Source organism: Mirounga angustirostris, unplaced genomic scaffold (assembly GCF_029215605.1).
Source record: "Mirounga angustirostris isolate CCGP_5_RB_7025 unplaced genomic scaffold, mMirAng1.0.hap1 SCAF_4, whole genome shotgun sequence".
Lineage (NCBI taxonomy): Eukaryota > Metazoa > Chordata > Mammalia > Carnivora > Phocidae > Mirounga > Mirounga angustirostris.
In genome coordinates this window covers 184,552,046-184,570,598 of record NW_026991712.1, presented here as the reverse complement: position 1 = coordinate 184,570,598, position 18,553 = coordinate 184,552,046, and the positions used below count along the sequence as shown (strand labels likewise).

Here is an 18,553-nt window from a genome sequence, read left to right as displayed (position 1 = left end):
AGGGGCCTGCGCGGCGGGCGTCTGCGTAGTACCGACGGGTGGGGCAGAACGAGAAGCCTAGCGGCGTGCGTCTGCGCAGTGCGCTTCTGAGGGCCCGAGCGCGGGCGACGTGCGTGCGTGCTCGTGTGCGTCCCCGTTCAGTCCGGTTGTGATTCGGTCGTCCCCGGCGCGGAATTGCTGCCGAAGGGGCCGAGGTTCCTTGTCTGTGGGCACAGAGTCGAGGTTCGGGTCGCGGTATGGGGAGCGCTGCGGGTGGTGAGGGGGCCACGGGCAGCCCGGGGCGGGCTTGGAAGGGGGCGCCGGAGACGGGGTCCCGCCGCGGCTGCGGGGTGTGCGGCCTTCCGGCAGGAACAAACGGAACGGCCTCGTATTCCCCGGGGTTGTGTGCATGGCATCCCACCAGTTTGCAACTGGCAAACTGGTCAGTGCTGTGTTTGCTGAAGTGGTTTCATTAGCGTATGTTTTGCATGGACAGCAAACTCCACAAAAAGAACGGGCTAAAAACTGTTCGGACCCCCGCTTGGCAGCTGCCCTCTACAACGAGAGAGCGAAGTGTAAAGAGCGGGTCCAGTTGGGTTGAGTTTAGTGGGGGAATTCCCATCTTTCTACATCATTAAAAAAAAAGGTGAACTATTTAGCACTGTTAACGTTCCAGAATTTTTAGTGCAGTTATTGGAACTTAAAAGAAAATCCCCTCCAAAAATCTCACCGGCTCATTGCTAAAGACTGTGTCTGTAGCTTTTTGCCCATGAAATTAAGTTTAGTCGTTTCTCTGAAACAGTATTTCCAAAATAAGACTCTCCCCGCATTCTGTGAAATGCAAGACCCGTGTATTTGTGTTGTAGGAAATTTTGGTTGCAATAAGTTATTGTATATTGGGTTTGTTTAAAAAACAAACAAACGAACAGACATGGTAAAAGAAAATCCAAACAGTGCTAACACGTGTTAGCAACCTTACTGTGTTCGCATCTCAAAATAACAGCAGTTGAATGTGTAAACCAGTATTACCCTAAAGTGCTTTTTTCGCGTTCTGTTTATCAGAACGTTTTCCGTAGGAGGCACTTACTTACTTTGCTTAAAAATGTTCCTAAACTTGAAGTTTTGGGCTATTTTAAGGTTGCAATGCAAAGTTCTTTGAAATTCTTCTTCTTCTTCTTTTTTTAAGTAAGTCTTTAAAAAATACAACATAAAAATGGCTTCGAAAAGAGCTCTGGTCATCCTGGCCAAAGGAGCAGAGGAGATGGAGACAGTCATCCCTGTAGATGTCATGAGGCGAGCTGGAGTAAGTCCCCCAACGTTTTCTAGCCCTCCCCTTTTTCAAACATTTTTGGGTTTTGAAGTCTTTTTTTTTTTAAGATTTTATTTATTTATTTGACACAGAGAGACAGCGAGAGAGGGAACACAAGCAGGGGGAGTGGGAGAGGGAGAAGCGAGCTTCCCACCGAGCGGGGAGCCCGATGCGGGGCTCGATCCCAGGACCCTGGGATCATGACCTGAGCCGAAGGCAGATGCTTAACGACTGGGCCACCCGTGCCACGGTTTTGCAGTCATTCTTAATAAAATAATATTCAGTGTACTTTATAAAATATTTCAAACACACAAAAACACAGTGTATAATAATTACCTGTTTATTCACTGTCCACATTTAATACTTGTTAACATTTTGCCATATTTCTTGTAGACCCACTTCTTGAGGAACAGGTGCTTTAAAGAAATAAAGCATTGCAGAGCACTCTTTGTAAATTTCCCCAGTACTATTCCCCTTCTGGCCCCAGAGATAACTGTCCTCTCATTGATGTGTATCCATCCCATGCATGTCTTCAAAATAGCATTAGACTGCAGTTGTATTTTGCATGTGTCTCTTTCTCTCTATGTATATATATCCGTAGTGAACACTTAAATAGCGTTTACTGATGTTAGGTGTCATTCTAAGCATTTACATAAACTTGCTTAAATCCTATAACAACCCTATGAGTTATTGCCGTCCTCATTGTACAGTTGAAGAAACTGAGGCACAGAGACACTAGCTAAGTTTGTAAACTTAGTAAGGAAAAGAGTCAGTACATCGACCCTGGCAGTCTGACCCCAAAGTCTTTTAACCCTTCATTTCTCTGGTTCTCGTGAATGAAGACACATCTAGATCCGGTTTGTTTATTTAAAATTGCTGCCTATTATTATGTTATATGAATGTGCTGCAGTCTATCCATGCTTCTGTTCCGCTGTTTCAGGACATTATAATACTCGAATATTCTTGTACAGGTTTCCTTATGCAAACGTGTGGAAGTTTTTCCTGATTTTATGCCTGAAAGTGGAATTGCTTGGCCAAAGGACAGCATTACCAGATTTTGGCAAATGGCTCCCCAAAGTACCAATGTGGGCCCACCAGCAGTATAGGAAAATTCCCATTTTCCCAGTACCAGCTCTTGGTTTTATTAACTTTGTAAATTTTTGCAAGCTAAAGTAGTATTTTGTTGTTTTAACTTGTCTTTCTATCTTAAGGAAATGCCATGAGATCTAAATAGCGACAGTAACTTTGCAAGATGGATTATTAACAGGATGATCGCCCAAAGCAGAACACTTGTGGGAGAAAGGACACTGACCAGGCAGGGTACCAAGACAGCATCTATAAATCAGGACTGTCCCAGGCGAACTGGGATAGACCTAGTTATTAATTATATTTAGCTAACTTACTAGCTTAAAGTCAGCATGGTTTTGTTGCAGTATTTCCTGCCAAGTTATTTTAAAACAGCAGCTGTGAAAATGTTACTCTAAATTTATGTTTCAATGTTAAATGTGATGACATCTTTCTCTTAGATTAAAGTCACCATCGCGGGTCTGGCTGGGAAAGACCCGGTACAGTGTAGCCGAGACGTCGTCATTTGTCCTGATGCCAGTCTGGAAGATGCAAAAAAAGAGGTTTGTTCTCCAGACCTGGAATTATTCCTTCCTATGACTTCTTTATCAGGTTCTTCAAATGTCTTTTGATTACATTTCAGGCTGTTAGCACAGACTTATTTTAAGAAAGTCAACTTTGCTGGGATGTCTTCCCCACTATAATAAGCCCTGGGAAGTCGAGGACTCTGCCGTTTTCCACTCTGTTTCCATGGAAACTGGCAGTTCCCTGCTGCCTGTGCTCAGTGGGTGGGTAGGACACTTTCATCAGTGTTCCTCTGGCCTCAAAGGCCACTTTGCCTCCCGTTACATCAACTTCATCACCTGATACAAGGAATCAACTGCCACATTTCCCGTTCATTTCTTATTCTTTATTCGAAAGCTGCTTTTTGTCTTTCGTTTTCAGTGACACAGACGTAGTTGTGTGATTCATTTTATGTGGAACAGCTCGTAATTGATCAGTGGTGGGATTAGGGGGGGAGTAAGAATTCTAGTTAAATTGTGCCACTTTTTCTTGACCGTCATCTTTGATGGCACCTGACACTTGGGAATCTGTCAAGAGCTGAGGTCCCTTTCCTCGGAAGTAAGCCCACCCCAAAGTGCGCAGGCGCTTTTGCCTACCCTTCCGTGGAGTTCACTGCTTAATGGCCAGTGTGATAGGGCTGTGGGCTGTATGCTCTTGGAGTGTCAGTGGGGCAGGAAAATGAGCAGAGGCAGCTTGTGGACGGCCGTTTGTCCCCTGCCAAGGAGCCCAGAGTGTGATTCCCATGCTCGGCGGTCCTCACACAGAGAACAGTTTATTTCTATCTGATAAGCTCACGTATTTCAGTGCCAGATTGTGGAGTATAGGAGTATTGGTATTTATGTAGGAATTGTTGAAATGTTATAAATAGCCTCACAGTGGCTGAGTAGAGGTAAATAGTCCCTCTTCTCTGTTCTGTTTCATCTTGTGGTGTCTGGGTATTTTAGAACAGTGGTCACCTTTTGTGTCTGTTTATTCAGATTCTAAAAGGAGTGAAAGAAATTCTGTACTACACACACTTTCTATTTAGTCTGTAGTTCTGCTTGGTTTTAAAACAGCAGTAGAATGTTCATTGTCTTTAAGAGTAATTCTAAGCAGTATGTGTTGCCCTATGTACCAGATTGTCACTTCGTGATCTGCTGAGTGACTACATTTTTAAAAAATCTTTTTTCACATCTTAAAGTATTGTTAAACCAATTTCCATTTCATAATTTCAGCAAGTTTGGACTCAGTAGGTTTTTGGGATGTTGGGTGTTTGGGACACTAAAATACTGCCATTGTTTTTCTCCCCTAAGTTCTACTTTTCATAGAGGTAAAAACTTTTTTCTGTGCCTTTCACTTAAAATTTGTTTTTCTTTTAATTATTTTTATGACCGTGTACATTCTTGTTGAAAAAAATAACTCCTATACAGTGTAGACCAAGTCCAAATGTGAAATGTCCCTTTCTCATTGTCTCCTCGCCACCGTCCCATACCACACTCCAGAAGCAGCTGGGCTGCCTCTTTTGTCCGTGATTACCTGCAGACCATACATGTGTGTCACATGTATGTTGGGGACATATACACACAACTACATACCTTTTTAAAAAAATTTTTTAAGTAAGCTCTGTACCCAACATGGGGCCTCAACTCACAGCCCCTGAGATTGAGTCACATGCTCCAGCGACTGAGCCAGCCAGATGCCCCATTTTTTTTTTTTTTAAGAATGAGATCATGCTACACCTGTAATTCTGCAACATGGATGTCCTTTCGTGTTACTATATTCAGATTTTTTGCTAGTTACAACAACATTGCATCATAGAGATATACGTTCCTTTATTTAACTGCTCTTCTGTGAACAGTTTTTTGCTCTGACCCACATTTAAAATAGGAAAGTGTTGTTGGACTATCACTGTAGTGCACATTTCCAGTGAAATGTTTTTACCTTTTTTTTTTTCTTAACTACAGGGACCTTATGACGTAGTGGTTCTGCCAGGAGGCAATCTGGGTGCGCAGAATTTATCTGAGGTAAAAACCGTATAGAGGAAGTATTTCAGCATCTGCCTGTGTTGTGTTGGTTTTGTTACTAAAATATTTCAGGAAGGAGGCTGGGAATAAACTAGGAGCAGGTGAAATGAACAAAATGGTGTTCTGGCTTAATTAAGAAAAACATCTCTAGTGACATTTACCACGTGAGTAAGTGGCATTGGTGGAACAATTACTCGTGAACAGATTCTGTGTCTGCAGTCCGCGGGAGAAGAATGAATCTAATTTTGCGTTTCATGAAGGTTTAAGTGTAAAAAGCTAAGAGACCATGGGGCTGGTGGCCGGGAGCTGACAGTGGGGGTGAAAAATGGCATCGGAAGAGGCCACTGCTTCTTCACTGAAGTCCTCTGTGAGGAGTCAGCCTGCAGGAATAGCGGGAGAGGAGGGAGGGGCACGGCAGACAGAAGCTTACAAAGCAGGTCGAATCTGATGTATGGGACTCTGCTGGACTGTTCCTTACTCTGCCATCTGAAAACACCCAAAACACCACATACCCTTCCTTCCTCCTTCTTTCTCCCAGAAGCACAAAATGGCAAGGGTCAATTTGCCCAGGGGCAGTTGCTTTTCTCATCTCATCTTTAAATATCTTTTAAAAAAGGATGCCTTTCTCTTAAAATAAATGCTTTGCTTAGGTCTAACAATGTAGAAACAGTATGAATTTGATAATCTTTCTAATTATGATTTAGAAATATTGTTATAAAATAGGTAGAATCTGCTTTTAGTTTAACTGCGAGATCTTCACCCAGAGTTTCCAGCTGGAGATTGAACTTGTGGTTTCATGATAACTTGATATGTTTGGGCTTTCTTTGAATAGTCTGCTGCTGTGAAGGAGATACTGAAGGAACAAGAAAGAAGGAAGGGCCTCATAGCTGCCATCTGTGCAGGTAACGTGCAGACCCATCCTGTGTTAAAATGTGTTGTTGGGTTTTCTTCAAAAATTAGAAGATTTTGTTCCAAATACTTCTTTACCTTCACAAAGCATGAAGGGCATCCATATTGGCATATTTAGTTTGGGTGGCATGAAGTTGGTGTCATTTCAGAAATGAGTACAGTTGTTCTATTTTCTACCTCTCTGTGCTTTTGGTCTGTGTTCTGTGAAACTTAATGGTTTCCGTGTTTGGTTGACCTCTGAGGAAAATAAGGCCCTCTGGAATTCAGTAAACAGCTTGTTACAGCAAATCTCTGTGCCAGAAAGTGTATCTGCCAGCACCCAGTCAGCAAGAATTGGTCAGACATAAACATAACAGCTCTGTCCTGTGCTTGCCCTGCGGATTCAGAGGCCTCGGGGTGTTTTCTGCCTGACCCTCAGTGTTAAAATTTAGATCTTAGGCACTGTGTTATCTGTCACGTAACTTAGAAGAAGGTCGTCGGTACTTCATAGATGTCCCCACATCTTTGAAACTTAATATTTTGTTTTCTGATACCATTGTAAAATCCAGTCTTCATGCTCCAGTGTCATGATATTCTGGCGTCTTGCATTTTTTCCATAGTATAATTTTGGCCAGTGCCTTCTTTGTTATTGGTCTTTAAGAAATCTTTGTCAAAAGAGCAAATAAATAAATGAATAGATGGATGGTTAGATAAAATGACATGATGTTTTGTTCAGTACGATGGATTTATTTAAGAAGTTATAAGCCAGGGAGCCTGGGGACTTTGCATAATTACAGCAGAGATTCTCAAGAGTTCTTTCAAGGGGGTCATAAGGTGAAAGCAGATACTAAGACATTATTTGCCCTTTTCCGTCGCATTCTCACAGGAGTGACATGAGAGTGGGACAATGCCATCATTTGGGCGTGACACGTATGCTCAAGTATTGTTTGTTGTAAAAATTTCCCAGTTTTAATTTCTAACACAGCAGTTATTGATTGATGTAACCCACGTAAAAGCTCAGGGGTCCTAAGACCCGGACGTTTGAGGACCTCAGAGGTGGCCACCCTGGCGGGCCCTGTCCTCAGGTTCCAGTCAGCAGTAGCCTCTTGACCTGCCCTCTGAGCACAGGGCTTTCTCCTCGCTGAAGAATACTGCAGTCACTGTGGCCACAGCCTCATTCTTAGGTTCTCTAACCAAAGGAAGAAAGGAAGGGTTTGGGGTGGATTTGTTCCCTTAAGACTCTGCTGAAAGGAAAAAACCACGTGTCAGTTTGTCCTTCTGTGTCACTAAGGTGGCAGAATTAGCCACATCTGGTTCACTGTTGCGAGCTCAGGCAGCTTGAATGTCATGCTAAGGAGCTCAGACCTCGTAATCCCTTAAATCGATGTTAGCCGTAAACAGCACTCTCGCCTTGTGTTTGTGTTGTGGAACATCCTGTACTGCTCCTCTGTGTGCGGCCAAAAATAGGAAGTGTAATGAAAAATAAGATGCTTCCTAAGTGTTGCAGTTAGGAACTGGGAACTGCGTACTAGACTGAAAGACTTCTTATTCTTAGCCCCTCGTATTGAGGGATGGTATGGAGTCACTGGGACAGAAACTGGAAGGGAGACTATCTTGATAAAATAAAATGACATTCACTCTGGGTGGGAGAGGAAAAGGAGCCTGGAGGTGAAAGGTCCAGGAGTTGTCAGATGCCTGGCTCTGGGTACCAGCTCCAGGACATGGTTGTGGGGCGGGGTGGATGACTGTGATGTTCTCTCTGCACATCACCACACGGTGGCGCTGTTGGCTTCCGTGTTGTGGCGGCCCAGGGGGCTCCCGCCTGCGGTGCCCTCTGCTCTCAGCTCGCTGGGTCCCTGTTGCAGACTCCGCAACATTTTCATCCACCAGAATTTCAAGTGATGGCAGATAAATATCTCTTCTCGAATTCTCCAAATAGGATTCTTAAGCCCCAGAAAGCAGTAATTATGGGCTTACCATGACGAGTAAGGCATCATGGAATTCCTGCATTCAACCGAAACAGATTTATTAATGTTATTGTAGGTAGCAATTTTATCAGCTCAAGGGAGCAGCCTAAAAATTCCTAACTCACTGTACGATCACCTCTTGAGGTTTGCTTTCAACTACAAGATCATGTAGGGAATTATTTCTTATCTCTTAAAAATCTTACAAAGTAAGAATTCAGGGTAACTGATGAGTCAATTCAAATAAAACTTGAGTGGTAATTATTCAGACTTTACAGACTTAAAATTTGCCACTATACATGGCTGTCTGGTGTGTAGCATGAAAGTAAGGTAGTGAGAGACATCAAATCTATTTAAGGCTTTTGATTTAGGAGCTATAAATTGGGACTTGGCTTGATGTCAGGCGGAAGGCTTACATAATTAAGTATTATTTGTTGATCTTCCTGTGAATAGCAGCTGTGATCTAGTCGGTAGGTATAGTCTATAACTCCCTTTTCCTTGGAACTGTGTTGATAAATGAAAGGTCAGTGAGAGCAGGTGCATGCGTTGGCTGAAGCACAGGCTCTGTCCTCAGGTCTTAGCCACGGCACCCCAACCCATTCTGAAGGTTACATTGCTGTTCCAAAGCATGTTTTTCTACGTGTGGTGTGAGGCTTGGAGGAAAAAAGTTAGAGTAACTACCTTTTTAAAGTTTTAAGGTAACAAAGTTTATAAGATATTTTTTGTCTTAGACCTTATTTGAGGACCATTACATATGAAATATGCTTGTGATTATCAATGAAATTGGTCATTTTCAGTGAATACATTTGGATAAAAGTCTCAAGTTAGCAACTGCATATTTTAGAGGATCAGAAACTGACATTTGTGCATAGTCTTAAGTGATTTTTAATAAAGAAATATTAGTGTTCTTATATCTCACACTTCTGGGCATTTCGCAGGGCTGGACAATGTCCTGTTGATTGTACTAATCCTACCACCTGGGATGTTTGGGTGGGTAGATGGTGGAATGTGTGCTCATCTTTCATTTTCAAATAGAAAAAATTAGTCTGTGAGGTAGTAGTCAAGTCCAGAAGTTGGGAGAGCACCAGCTGCCTTTCACGTGCTAAGAGGAAGGCATTGGTGGTCTCCCCTCCTTGGACCCCTGGGACCCTTGCTTACCGTTCCTTGAGCGGGGGGTCACACACTGTTTATCTAGATGCTCCTCAGTGTGATTTGATTAGATGGGCGTTGAAGTATTTTGAGTTTGTACACTTTTGCCTGATGTGCTCAGCAGATGGTTTATTACAAACATACTTTACCTCTCATATGAAAAAGTGTTTAATTTCAGAATCATAAGTATATTTTAGGTAAGAGCCTCCTGGTTTTGAAGAATACTTCTGCTGTTGCAATTTTTAAACCATTGGTTTTTCTGTATCCATCCTTAAGTCTTTTTATTAATCTTCTTTATAGGTCCGACGGCTCTTTTGGCTCATGAAATAGGTTTTGGAAGCAAAGTTACAACACACCCACTTGCTAAAGACAAAATGATGAATGGAAGTAAGTATATGCTTCTATTTTAATGTACAGAAAGATCTCCTCAGAAAGCTGCTATTTAGCATTGTTTCCCACCCAGGATAACCCTTTGCAGAGAGACTCTGGGTTGAGATGCAGGCTGTTCCTTGCTTTCTTCTCAAGTGTTCCAGCTAGACAGAGGGCAGAGAGGGGGAGCGAGCAGTGGGGCAGAGGTGGTGCGTACCTGTCTCTGTGTGCGCCCTGACGGGGGCTCAGGGGCTAAGCAAAGGCCAGCCAGGGGCCCAGTTGTCCTAGATGGGAGTGATTATGAAATGCCAGGTTAACTAGGATATTTTACTAAACACTTTGCCAGTGGCCTGAGGGTAAACTTTAAACCTCAACAGCAATTTCAGAAAGTGCCCTTTTGCCCGCAGTCCAAAGTAAAGTGAATATTGCTCTCTTCCTGGGTGGCGGGTCTGTTTCCTTGGGTGACATGGTCTTGTTTTGTTTTGTTTTAGATTTATTTATTTATTTTTAGAGAGAGCACAAGGGGAGGGAGGAGGAGCAGAAGGAGGGGAACAAGCAGACTCCCCGCTGAGCAGGGAGCCCAATGCCAGGCTTGATCCCAGGACCCTGAGGTCATGACCTGAGCCAAAACCAAGAGTCAGTCACTCAGCCGATTGAGCCACCCACCTGCTCCCTTAGGTGGCATGTTTCTTTTATAAATACCAGCTAGACCGCTAACTTTAATTTTATAAAAACAATTTCTATTTGTGGTACAGAGTGCAAACAGTACAAAAGGAGGATGAAGTCAAAACATAAATATGCCTTTTCTCACTTCCTCACCCCCTTTCTGCTTTTCAGAGGTAACTTCTGTTAGAAAGTTCCCTGTGTAATTCTAGAGTTTTCTCTGCACATACTCATTATCCTTTGTATTTTAATGTTTTTACTCAAATGAGATCTGCTAAATATATTGTTCTGCAGCTTGCTTTTTAAACCTAAGATTGTATCCTCTGGTGTGTGTGGGGGGGTCATTTATCAAGCATATCTTTAAATAGAAGGCAATGTATAATTCACCCAAAGCTGTATAACCAAGCATCTGAATGTACAACTACGTACTGACTGATCCTTCCTCATAAGAGCTACCACTTCTCAGCATGAGATTCAGAACACCAACCAGGTAGTGTCTTTTGTCAGGTGGCGTCTTCCTTTGCCATCTCTCCCTGGAGTGCCCGTAACAGAGAGGCGGAGACCCAGGAACTTGTAAAGAGAAAGAAAGCTCACACTAGTGTGAGCATCTGAAATTTCCAGTTAGAAGCCAGAAGTGGTTCGGTTGGCATTCAGCCAGCAAAGAGACGAAGTGGCTGGCTCTGGGTAAAACATCAGCCTAATTTCAGTGAACAAACAAAAAGACAACACAGTAACATCAGCAGCTGATTTGGGAACCGCTCTGCTGGGGCTGCATTTTCTTCCCTGCCTCAGTCCTGCTAGAGGCTGATACTGAACTCAAACAAAAAGGAGGGCAGGGTAGCATCGCTTACGCTGGCTTTACAGCCAAGTCGAGTTGTGCATTTTCACTGTGTTTTTCCTTCTAAGTAACAGACCTTGCTTTTTAGAGCAGTGTTAGGTGCACAACAAAAGGACGCAGAGAGTGCAGAGTTCGCACACATGCCCTGCCCGGGTGCGCACCACCGTCTTCCTCATTTTCCTCTCCTGCGCCTCAGCAGTACCCGTGTTACAGTCCGTGAACCTGCCCTGACACGGCATCGTCGCCCCAGATCCGCCGTTGATATTAGGGTTCGCTCTTGCTGTTGGACATTCTGAATATTCTTAAATTTGGTCCAAAGTAGTATTTTCTTGAAAACCTATAACTTTATTTTAGTTGCTAGAAAGATACTAAGTTGTCAATAAAACCATCTGTGTGAAAAGTGATTTTTTTTTTTTTTTAAAGGCTCTGGCTACTGGGCATTTTTTAATGTAGAAATAGAATTTACTTGGGGCTCCTGGGTGGCTCAGTCAGTTAAGTACCTGCCTTCGGCTCGGGTCGTGATCCCAGGGTCCAGGGATCGAGTTCCACATCGGGCTCCCTGGTCAACAGGGAGTCTGCTTCTCCCTCTCCCTCTACCCCAGCTCCCTGCTTGTGCGTGCGCCCGCGCTTGCTCGCTCACTCTCTCACTCTCTATATATCTTTTTCTGTCAAATACATAAATAAAATCTTTACATCTAAAATCTTAAAAAAAAAAAAAAGTAATAGAATTTACTTGGAGCTAACGGAGAGGTTTTGGAGAGTTGGAAAGATCGGAATCAGGCTTCCTTTAGTCATTACGACATATTGGGGGAAGGGTCAAGTAGTAGGCTACGTTCCTCCTTTATCTGAAGGTAGATCTGTTGTGTCTGTTGTCTTGTAATGCCTCAAGAACACTGAGGTTGATTAGGAATAGAAGCAGATTAGATTGTTAACTCTCAGGGTTTATAAAGTACATTCACAAGCATTATCTCCCTGGAGCCTCCCAGGCCCTGGTGCCCAGCAAGGCAGGTTACTGACTTCACAAGTGAGGAAACCGGCTCTGGCTCGAGAGGCCAGGCGACTTGCCCAGAGTCAGGCTGGAACTCAGGCCCCACCTCTGTCTTCAGGGAGGCTCCCACACCCGCTTAAGCTCCAAGGTATTGAGTTCAGCCATTAAGTCCTACTGTGAGGGAAAAAATGCTTGAAACATGTGCCCCTTCAGATTGCTCCGAGAGGCGGAGCTCGTCACCTCCTGGGTGGCTTGTCTGGTCCTCCTTGTCCTCATCACGTACCTAGTAGATAAGTGTGAAATTTTTGCTCAGATAAGCAATCCAGTTGGAAGGACACAGTCTTTCTACTTCTCAGTTTTTAAACGAAGAAACTGTGACTTTAGTAGCCTTTTCAGTTCCTCCCTGCCCGTTGTGCTAGTAAGCATCTGGAGGCCCCGTCGAGTGGCTGAGCTGGGAGGAGCTGCGTCCCTGGGGCCTGGCAATGTGGGTGTGGCTCCCGCTGTGGGCGGTCTCCTTCCCCCACCGCCGAGCCTCAGTTTCTCGCCTATCCTCTGAGGATACCGGTGGCCCCTGCTTCACAGGGCTGTTGACAGGCCCCGTGAGTCACTTACTATGTGTGATGCCCACAGAATGTTGCCTGTCACGAGCCCACGCGGGGGAAGGGAGAGCTGGTAAGTGCCCAGCTCTGGGCCAAGTGCTGGGAGCCCGGCAGTGAACAGGCTGCCCTCACCCGGCTGCCATCTGTTGTAATGGCACCACCCCTTGGCCCTGCTATTCCACGGGACTGGACTCCCACAGCAGTCCTGGGAGGGTTGTGCCCTCCCCGTTTTACAGAAAAGTGAGGCTCAGAGCCATCAGACAGCTACTTAATGTCAGCCCTGGGATTTGAACCCAGAGCTGCTGGGCTCAGCGGTCAGTGACTTTTCCATAAAGGGCCAGAGTAAATATTTTGGGCTTTCGGGGACTTCGGGTCTGGACGGCAACTACTCTGCTGTCGCAGAGCCACTGACCAAGTGGGTGAGAGGTGTCCCGGTAAAAGCCACTGTTTGGTGCTGACCCCTTGGGTCCAGTTGCCTTTTCTCTGAAGAGACTTCTGGATTTGGGGTGCTTGCTTAAAGCTAAAAAGAAATTTATAGGCGCCTGGGTGGCTCAGTCATTAAGCGTCTGCCTTCGGCTCAGGTCATGATCCCAGGATCCTGGGATCGAGTCCCACATCGGGCTCCCTCCTCGGGGGGAAGCCTGCTTCTCCCTCTGCCACTCCCGCTGCTTATGTTCCTGCTCTCGCTATCTCTGTCTCTGTCAAATAAATAAATAAAATCTTTAAAAAAAAAATCTTTAAAAAGAAATTTATAATTAATGCTTTATGCCAGTTGGCTGTGGGGTGTAAATTTGCAGAGCTCCCAAATCAAATCAGCACTCGCGGGTCGCCGCGCATGCGCGTTGTCCTGGTCCGTCACTGCCACTAGGTGGAGGTGGTTGGTTAGTGTAGTCTTTGTGCTCTTCCTGGTTGAAATTGTGGAAAGAACTGTGGAACCTTGAAAGGTCTTTAACCAGTTTAAGCTGTGTTTGTCGTATTTTGCCCACAAAGAGATTGTTCGGTGAGCCATTTAGAAATTGCCTCACTGCTGCAGTCTGGGCAGTTCATCTCTTAGCTCTGGAAGACTCGACCCAGCCAGTTTTTTCTGGTTTAGCATCTAAAATTGCCTTGGCCCGGTTTAACCATCAGTAAATGGGTTAGATTCTGAAAACCTTTTCCCTTCAAACCAGACCCTCTTTTTTCTATGGTAGGGTAACTAGGAAACTTGCGATGTGCTGTATTCCGTTATTTTAGTGGGTGACTTGATTTCTAATGAGGATAGTAAAGTATAAACTACTCTAGGGGTTCTTGATCACTTGGAAAGGACGTGAACGTCAATGCGTGGTTTCTAAAGCTCGTGAATACAGCAGAAGCAGAGTGGTATCAGTGTGGCCCCAGCACCCACTCCATTGCCCAGGACAGGCAGCCGGGAGTCATCGTCACCACCTCCCCACGTTCAGTCCTGCATTTTGGCTCTTAAGAGGTTTCTCAAACCATCGTTTCTCCCCTGTCAACGCTCTCCGCACCCAGGTCACCATAAGCTCCCACCAGATGGCAGTTCTTTTCTGTCTTCCCGTTTGGTTCCTTCCAGGCAAGTCTTTGTGCAGGTCTGACTCAGAGGGTATGCCCACCAGGATGTGGAGTACAGGGTCACCTTTAGGTGCTGGAGGAAGTTGGCAAAGCCTTCTCCTGGGGGCAGAACAGGATATGCTCTGATGTGCACTTTGGAAGGGTGAGCTTTTCTGTGGTGCTGAGCAGCGAGTAGAGGGAAGCAGCCAGACAGAGGGCTGGCAGGCGGAGAGCCTGCGTGAAGGGGCAGGTGCGGGGAGGAGAGAACAGATGTGTTGTTCATAGGTTCACCTGATACTTGGGGGCACCTCCACTGTACTGTTAGTGTTCTAGGCCACAGGAGGCCGGCGGAGGCCCGGTCTTTTAAAGAGCAGACAGTAAACAAGAAGACTGTTTTCATATCGTGTCAGTGCTGGGAGGCGCTGGTGGAGCAACTCAGGGGGCCTGCTCTGGGGAGGGATCCCATACCCCTCCTCTGAGGGGTGGTGGGAGGAGGTGAGAAGAGCTTTCTGCACAGTGGAAGCAGGGGGCTGGGGAGCGCCAGGTGGGAGCCTGGTGGGGACAGGTTGGGGAAGATGGGGGGCCAGGTCGTGGGGGCACTGCTGCTCCTGAAGAGTTCGGGCCTGGTCGGTCTGTGCACGGGCAGGGTTTGATGACTGTGCGGAGGGTGAGGCCTTGGGGAGCTGATGCCGAGGAAGCCCAGCTTTGTGGCTGTGATTTGCCCAGATGTCATATCATTCACTGAATTCGAATATAGGAGAAGCACATTCTTGTTTTATTGTATTTGTCTCCAAAAAGCCAGTTGGGGAACACAGAAGGAAAGGGGTCCCCAAGAAATGAATGTGGTTTCTCCCTCCACCTATCTCCCTCTCCCCCTCCCTGTGTGTCCTGTGTAATTTTTGCTTGTTTGTTTTTGAGACAACAGAGTGTGTGTGTGTGTGTGTGTGTGTGTGAGAGAGAGAGAGAAAGAGAGATAACGGGCAGTCTGTGATAGGGACTCTGTGACAGGTAGTCTGTATGACATAGAATCTGTGTGACAGGGAGTCTGTGACAGGCGGTCCTGTGACGGAGTCTATGTGACAGGTAGTCTGTATGACAGGCAGTCTATGACAAGAGTCTGTATGACCCGCAGTCTGTGACAGGAGTCTGTATAACAGGCGGTCTGTGACGGGGGGTCTGTGACAGGCAGTCTGTGACAGGAGTCTGTGTGACAGGTAGTCTGTGAGGGAGTCTGTGTGACAGGCGGTCTGTGACAGGGAGTCTGCATGACAGGCAGTCTGTAGAGAAGGGGAAGGGAAGGTAGGCCTCTCAGGAGAGAATAACTGATTTTCAAGAAAGATGAAGGGGCCCTTGGGAGAACAGATGGGAGGTGTGATCGTTTGTGACAGTGGGTGTGGTGTTCACTTGTGGTCTCCTCTCCCGGGACACGAGTCCGTCCTCCCTGGTTGATGGACTCCCGAGGGCACACGGCAGCCAAGGAGGACCTGTGTTCGGGCCGGAGAGGGGGTTCAAAGAAAGCCTCTCCCAGCGTTGGCTGTTTCGCAGATGTCTTCAGCTCAAAGTAATCCCCCTAGCGAGGCGGCACGTTTTGGGGGGCACGTTCTGCTTACCCGTCCGTGTGTCAGCGTATGGGCGGCCTCTGGAGCCCTTGTGGGAGACAGAAATGTGACCGGTCGGCCTTCCCTCCCACTCAGCCTCACACGGAGGAGGTCTTTCGCAGGTGCATTTACCCCGCGCGTATTGCTGTGTGTCACGTCAGCAGCTGGGCGTCCTCGCCCCCAGGCTGCCCGCGCTCTGCCTCCTGGTGGTTTCCCGGTGGCCAGCCATAGTGTGGCGGTTTGGGGTTTGGGTTTGTTTGAATTTACGTGAGACCAGTCCTCTGCTGTATCAGGGCATGGAGTGGCTGAGTGGTACCCGCTGGTGTCCGGCAGAGCACACTGGGATGTAACCCTTTCTCGTTCTGACTTCGAAGGTCATTACAGCTACTCCGAGAACCGGGTGGAGAGGGACGGCCTGATCCTCACGAGCCGCGGGCCTGGAACCAGCTTTGAGTTCGCGCTCGCGATCGTCGAGGCACTGAACGGCAAGGACGTGGCTGACCAAGTGAAGGCCCCGCTCGTTCTTAAAGATTAGAACAGACATCTTTGATCAGAAGTAGACAAACAGGCCGTTCGTAATCATTCTCACCGCGTTCGCTTGAAGCAAAACGCGCGCTTCCCGTGCAGAGTTTCCCCGCCTGCGCCCGGGTCCCCACGGTCCTGACCCTTGATGGCAGAGCAAATGGCATTTAGCAAACTACCAATTGTTACTTTGTTTATTGCTGGTTTCCCCTTATTGGTGTGTGTGAAACCAAATTCATGATCAGCCTCACTTGCATCTGTTAACTGTTGATAGAGCTACTGAGATACACAAGCAGTGAACACATTTGACACAGCAAGGAGGAAAAGCGCAAAAGCAAAGATTTAAGCAGCTTGTGATTTTCTCCCATGTTAACTGTGTATCGTTAATGTGCTATTAAAAATACCGATGAAGGGGCGCCTGGGTGGCTCAGTCGTTGAGCGTCTGCCTTCGGCTCAGGTCATGGTCCCAGGGTCCTGGGATCAAGCCCCACGTCAGGCTCCCTGCTCCACGAGAGGCCTGCTTCTCCCTCTCCCACTCCCCCCGCTTGTGTTTCCTCTCTCGCTGTCTCTCTGTCAAATAAATAAAATCTTTAAAATAAAATACCAATGAAGTTGGCTGTCATAGTGAATTTTTGTAGACCAGTTCCTTTTCCCATTGCAGAAAGGGTCCTCAGATGGAAGGGAAAGCCTTTCGAGGCTGGCCCAGCCTCTGTTTCCCCTTCTTTGGGTAACAGACACTAGGGGCTGCCGCACACGCTGCCCGAACCCACCAGCCAGAGCCCCCCTCTGTCCCTGCCCACGTGACCTGGGTGAGACCTGCCAGCGCATGCAACTCGTGACCTGGGTGAGACCTGCCAGCGCGTGCGACTCCATCCTGGAGCCTCTGCTGTGCCTGCTGGGGGCGTTCTGTCTGCTGAGTGGCTGAGAGGAATGGCAGGGAGCCTGGAGCCACTGGCCGCCAACCTGTCACTGAGGAGAGCCTGCCCAAGAACGCTGAGAACGGTACTTGACCTGGGATCCAGCTGGACCTGAGCAAGAACGACTCCTGGTTGGTCACAGAAGCCAGCAGAGTCCCTGGGCTTCTTTTTATCTCCTGACGAGTGACTGCTACATCTCCAAAGGGGTGGAATAGGGTTAAGGCTTCAGAACACGGAGCTGAGCTACTAAGTAAAGCTCTCAGCTGAACAACCTCATCGCATGTTCTTTGCTTTCTTTCTCCTGTTCCTTTTCCACCTTCCCTCCTCTGGCAAAGAACAAATGTCAGCAAACTGTGGAAAGGCCGGCTGGGGGCCGGTAACTATTTTAAACATGTGGGCCATCAAGTATCTGTCATACCTACTCGACGGGCCTTGTAGCACCAAAGCAGCAGACAAGACACACGTTAGGCAATAATCATGGTTGTGTTCCAACAAAATTTACAAAACCAGGCAGCTGTGGGGCTTTGGCCCTCAGGCTGCGCTTTGCTGACCCCTGGACTGGGAAGCAAGGCAGATAATTTTTTTTAAATGCAGGCATCTAACTGCACATTTTGATAAACTATGAAGCTATAAAGAGACTGCTAAGGGAGAGAGGACAGGAGAGACTGTGTTCTGAGAGGCAAGTAGGGTAAGGAGGCAGTGATGGGGTCACTGCAGCTGGTCAGAGAAGGCCTCTCTGGAAAGGGACCTCGGAAACTGGGCACTTGGGTGTGAATGAGGCAGGTCTGGTAGCATTCCAGGAAGGAGAAGCCGGAAGTGCAAAGGGCCTGAGGCAGGGCCTGAGGTATGGAGGGACAGCAAGGGGGCCAGTTGAGGGGAAACTCAGGGAGGTGAAGTTGGGGAGGCAGCCTGAGCCAAGGCTTGGAACTTAGAGAACCATCGAGGAGGGACCGTCCTACTTGGCTCAAAGGCCCTGCTGAGAAGGGCTGCTGCAGGCCCCAGGGTGGGAAGCTTGAGGCATGGGGGGGATGGCAGTGGTGGGGCGCCCGTGCGTGGGTGGGAGAAGAGGCGTCTAGGGCATTTTGCCGCATCTCCGACTCGAACACAAGGTCAAATGGAGCTTCTGTGTCTGGAGCTGGAGGAAGTGGTTGAGGGTGGGTGGGGCGAATGTAGAGATCAGATGGACAAATTTGAGGTGTCTATAAAATCGACTTTCGCTATGGAACGCGAAACCAGAATGTCACAAATTACTGACCTGAGAACAGTGAGCATTTGTAAACTCTCCCAAGTTAACCAGGGTTTTTTACTAGCAGCCCCTAGCTCTGAATAAGCTCCCTGGAATTTTAGAGGGATCGACAGGAAGGGAACCAGCGAAGTAGATAATTTGAATTTTTGTGCCCTTGGGGCAGCCAGAAAAGGTAGTTCCAGAATGGCTGACAATGAAAGAGCATTTCTGAGAGGATCCTTTATCAGAGCTCAGGTGTTGTCGGGAAGGGTTTTTTCCTGACAGTTTTTGGGGCAGGGGCCGCAGGACTGCCTTATCTAAACCTAGGGCCGTTTCTGGCTAGGTCAAGAATTACTGGCTTTAGG

General features: G+C 46.9%; 1 protein-coding gene across 3 annotated transcripts; it reads left to right on the top strand.

Moving 5' to 3' along the window:
• Positions 1 to 21: 21 nt before the first annotated feature.
• PARK7 (Parkinsonism associated deglycase) lies at positions 22 to 17,234 on the top strand. Of its 3 annotated transcripts, none has more exons than XM_064590005.1 (7): positions 22 to 222; positions 1,166 to 1,282; positions 2,815 to 2,916; positions 4,861 to 4,920; positions 5,753 to 5,822; positions 9,222 to 9,308; positions 16,708 to 17,234. In XM_064590005.1, exons 2-7 carry the CDS (start codon positions 1,193 to 1,195, stop codon positions 16,785 to 16,787), a joined length of 489 nt encoding a protein of 162 aa, XP_064446075.1. In that variant the 5' UTR covers positions 22 to 222; positions 1,166 to 1,192; the 3' UTR covers positions 16,788 to 17,234. The 3 variants fall into 3 exon arrangements, with proteins under 3 accessions (XP_064446075.1, XP_045754737.1, XP_045754736.1); XM_045898781.3 differs by lacking the exon at positions 16,708 to 17,234 and adding an exon at positions 15,899 to 16,647 and having other exon boundaries at positions 29 to 222; positions 1,170 to 1,282; XM_045898780.3 differs by lacking the exon at positions 16,708 to 17,234 and adding an exon at positions 15,899 to 16,647 and having other exon boundaries at positions 31 to 222.
• Positions 17,235 to 18,553: the final 1,319 nt, after the last annotated feature.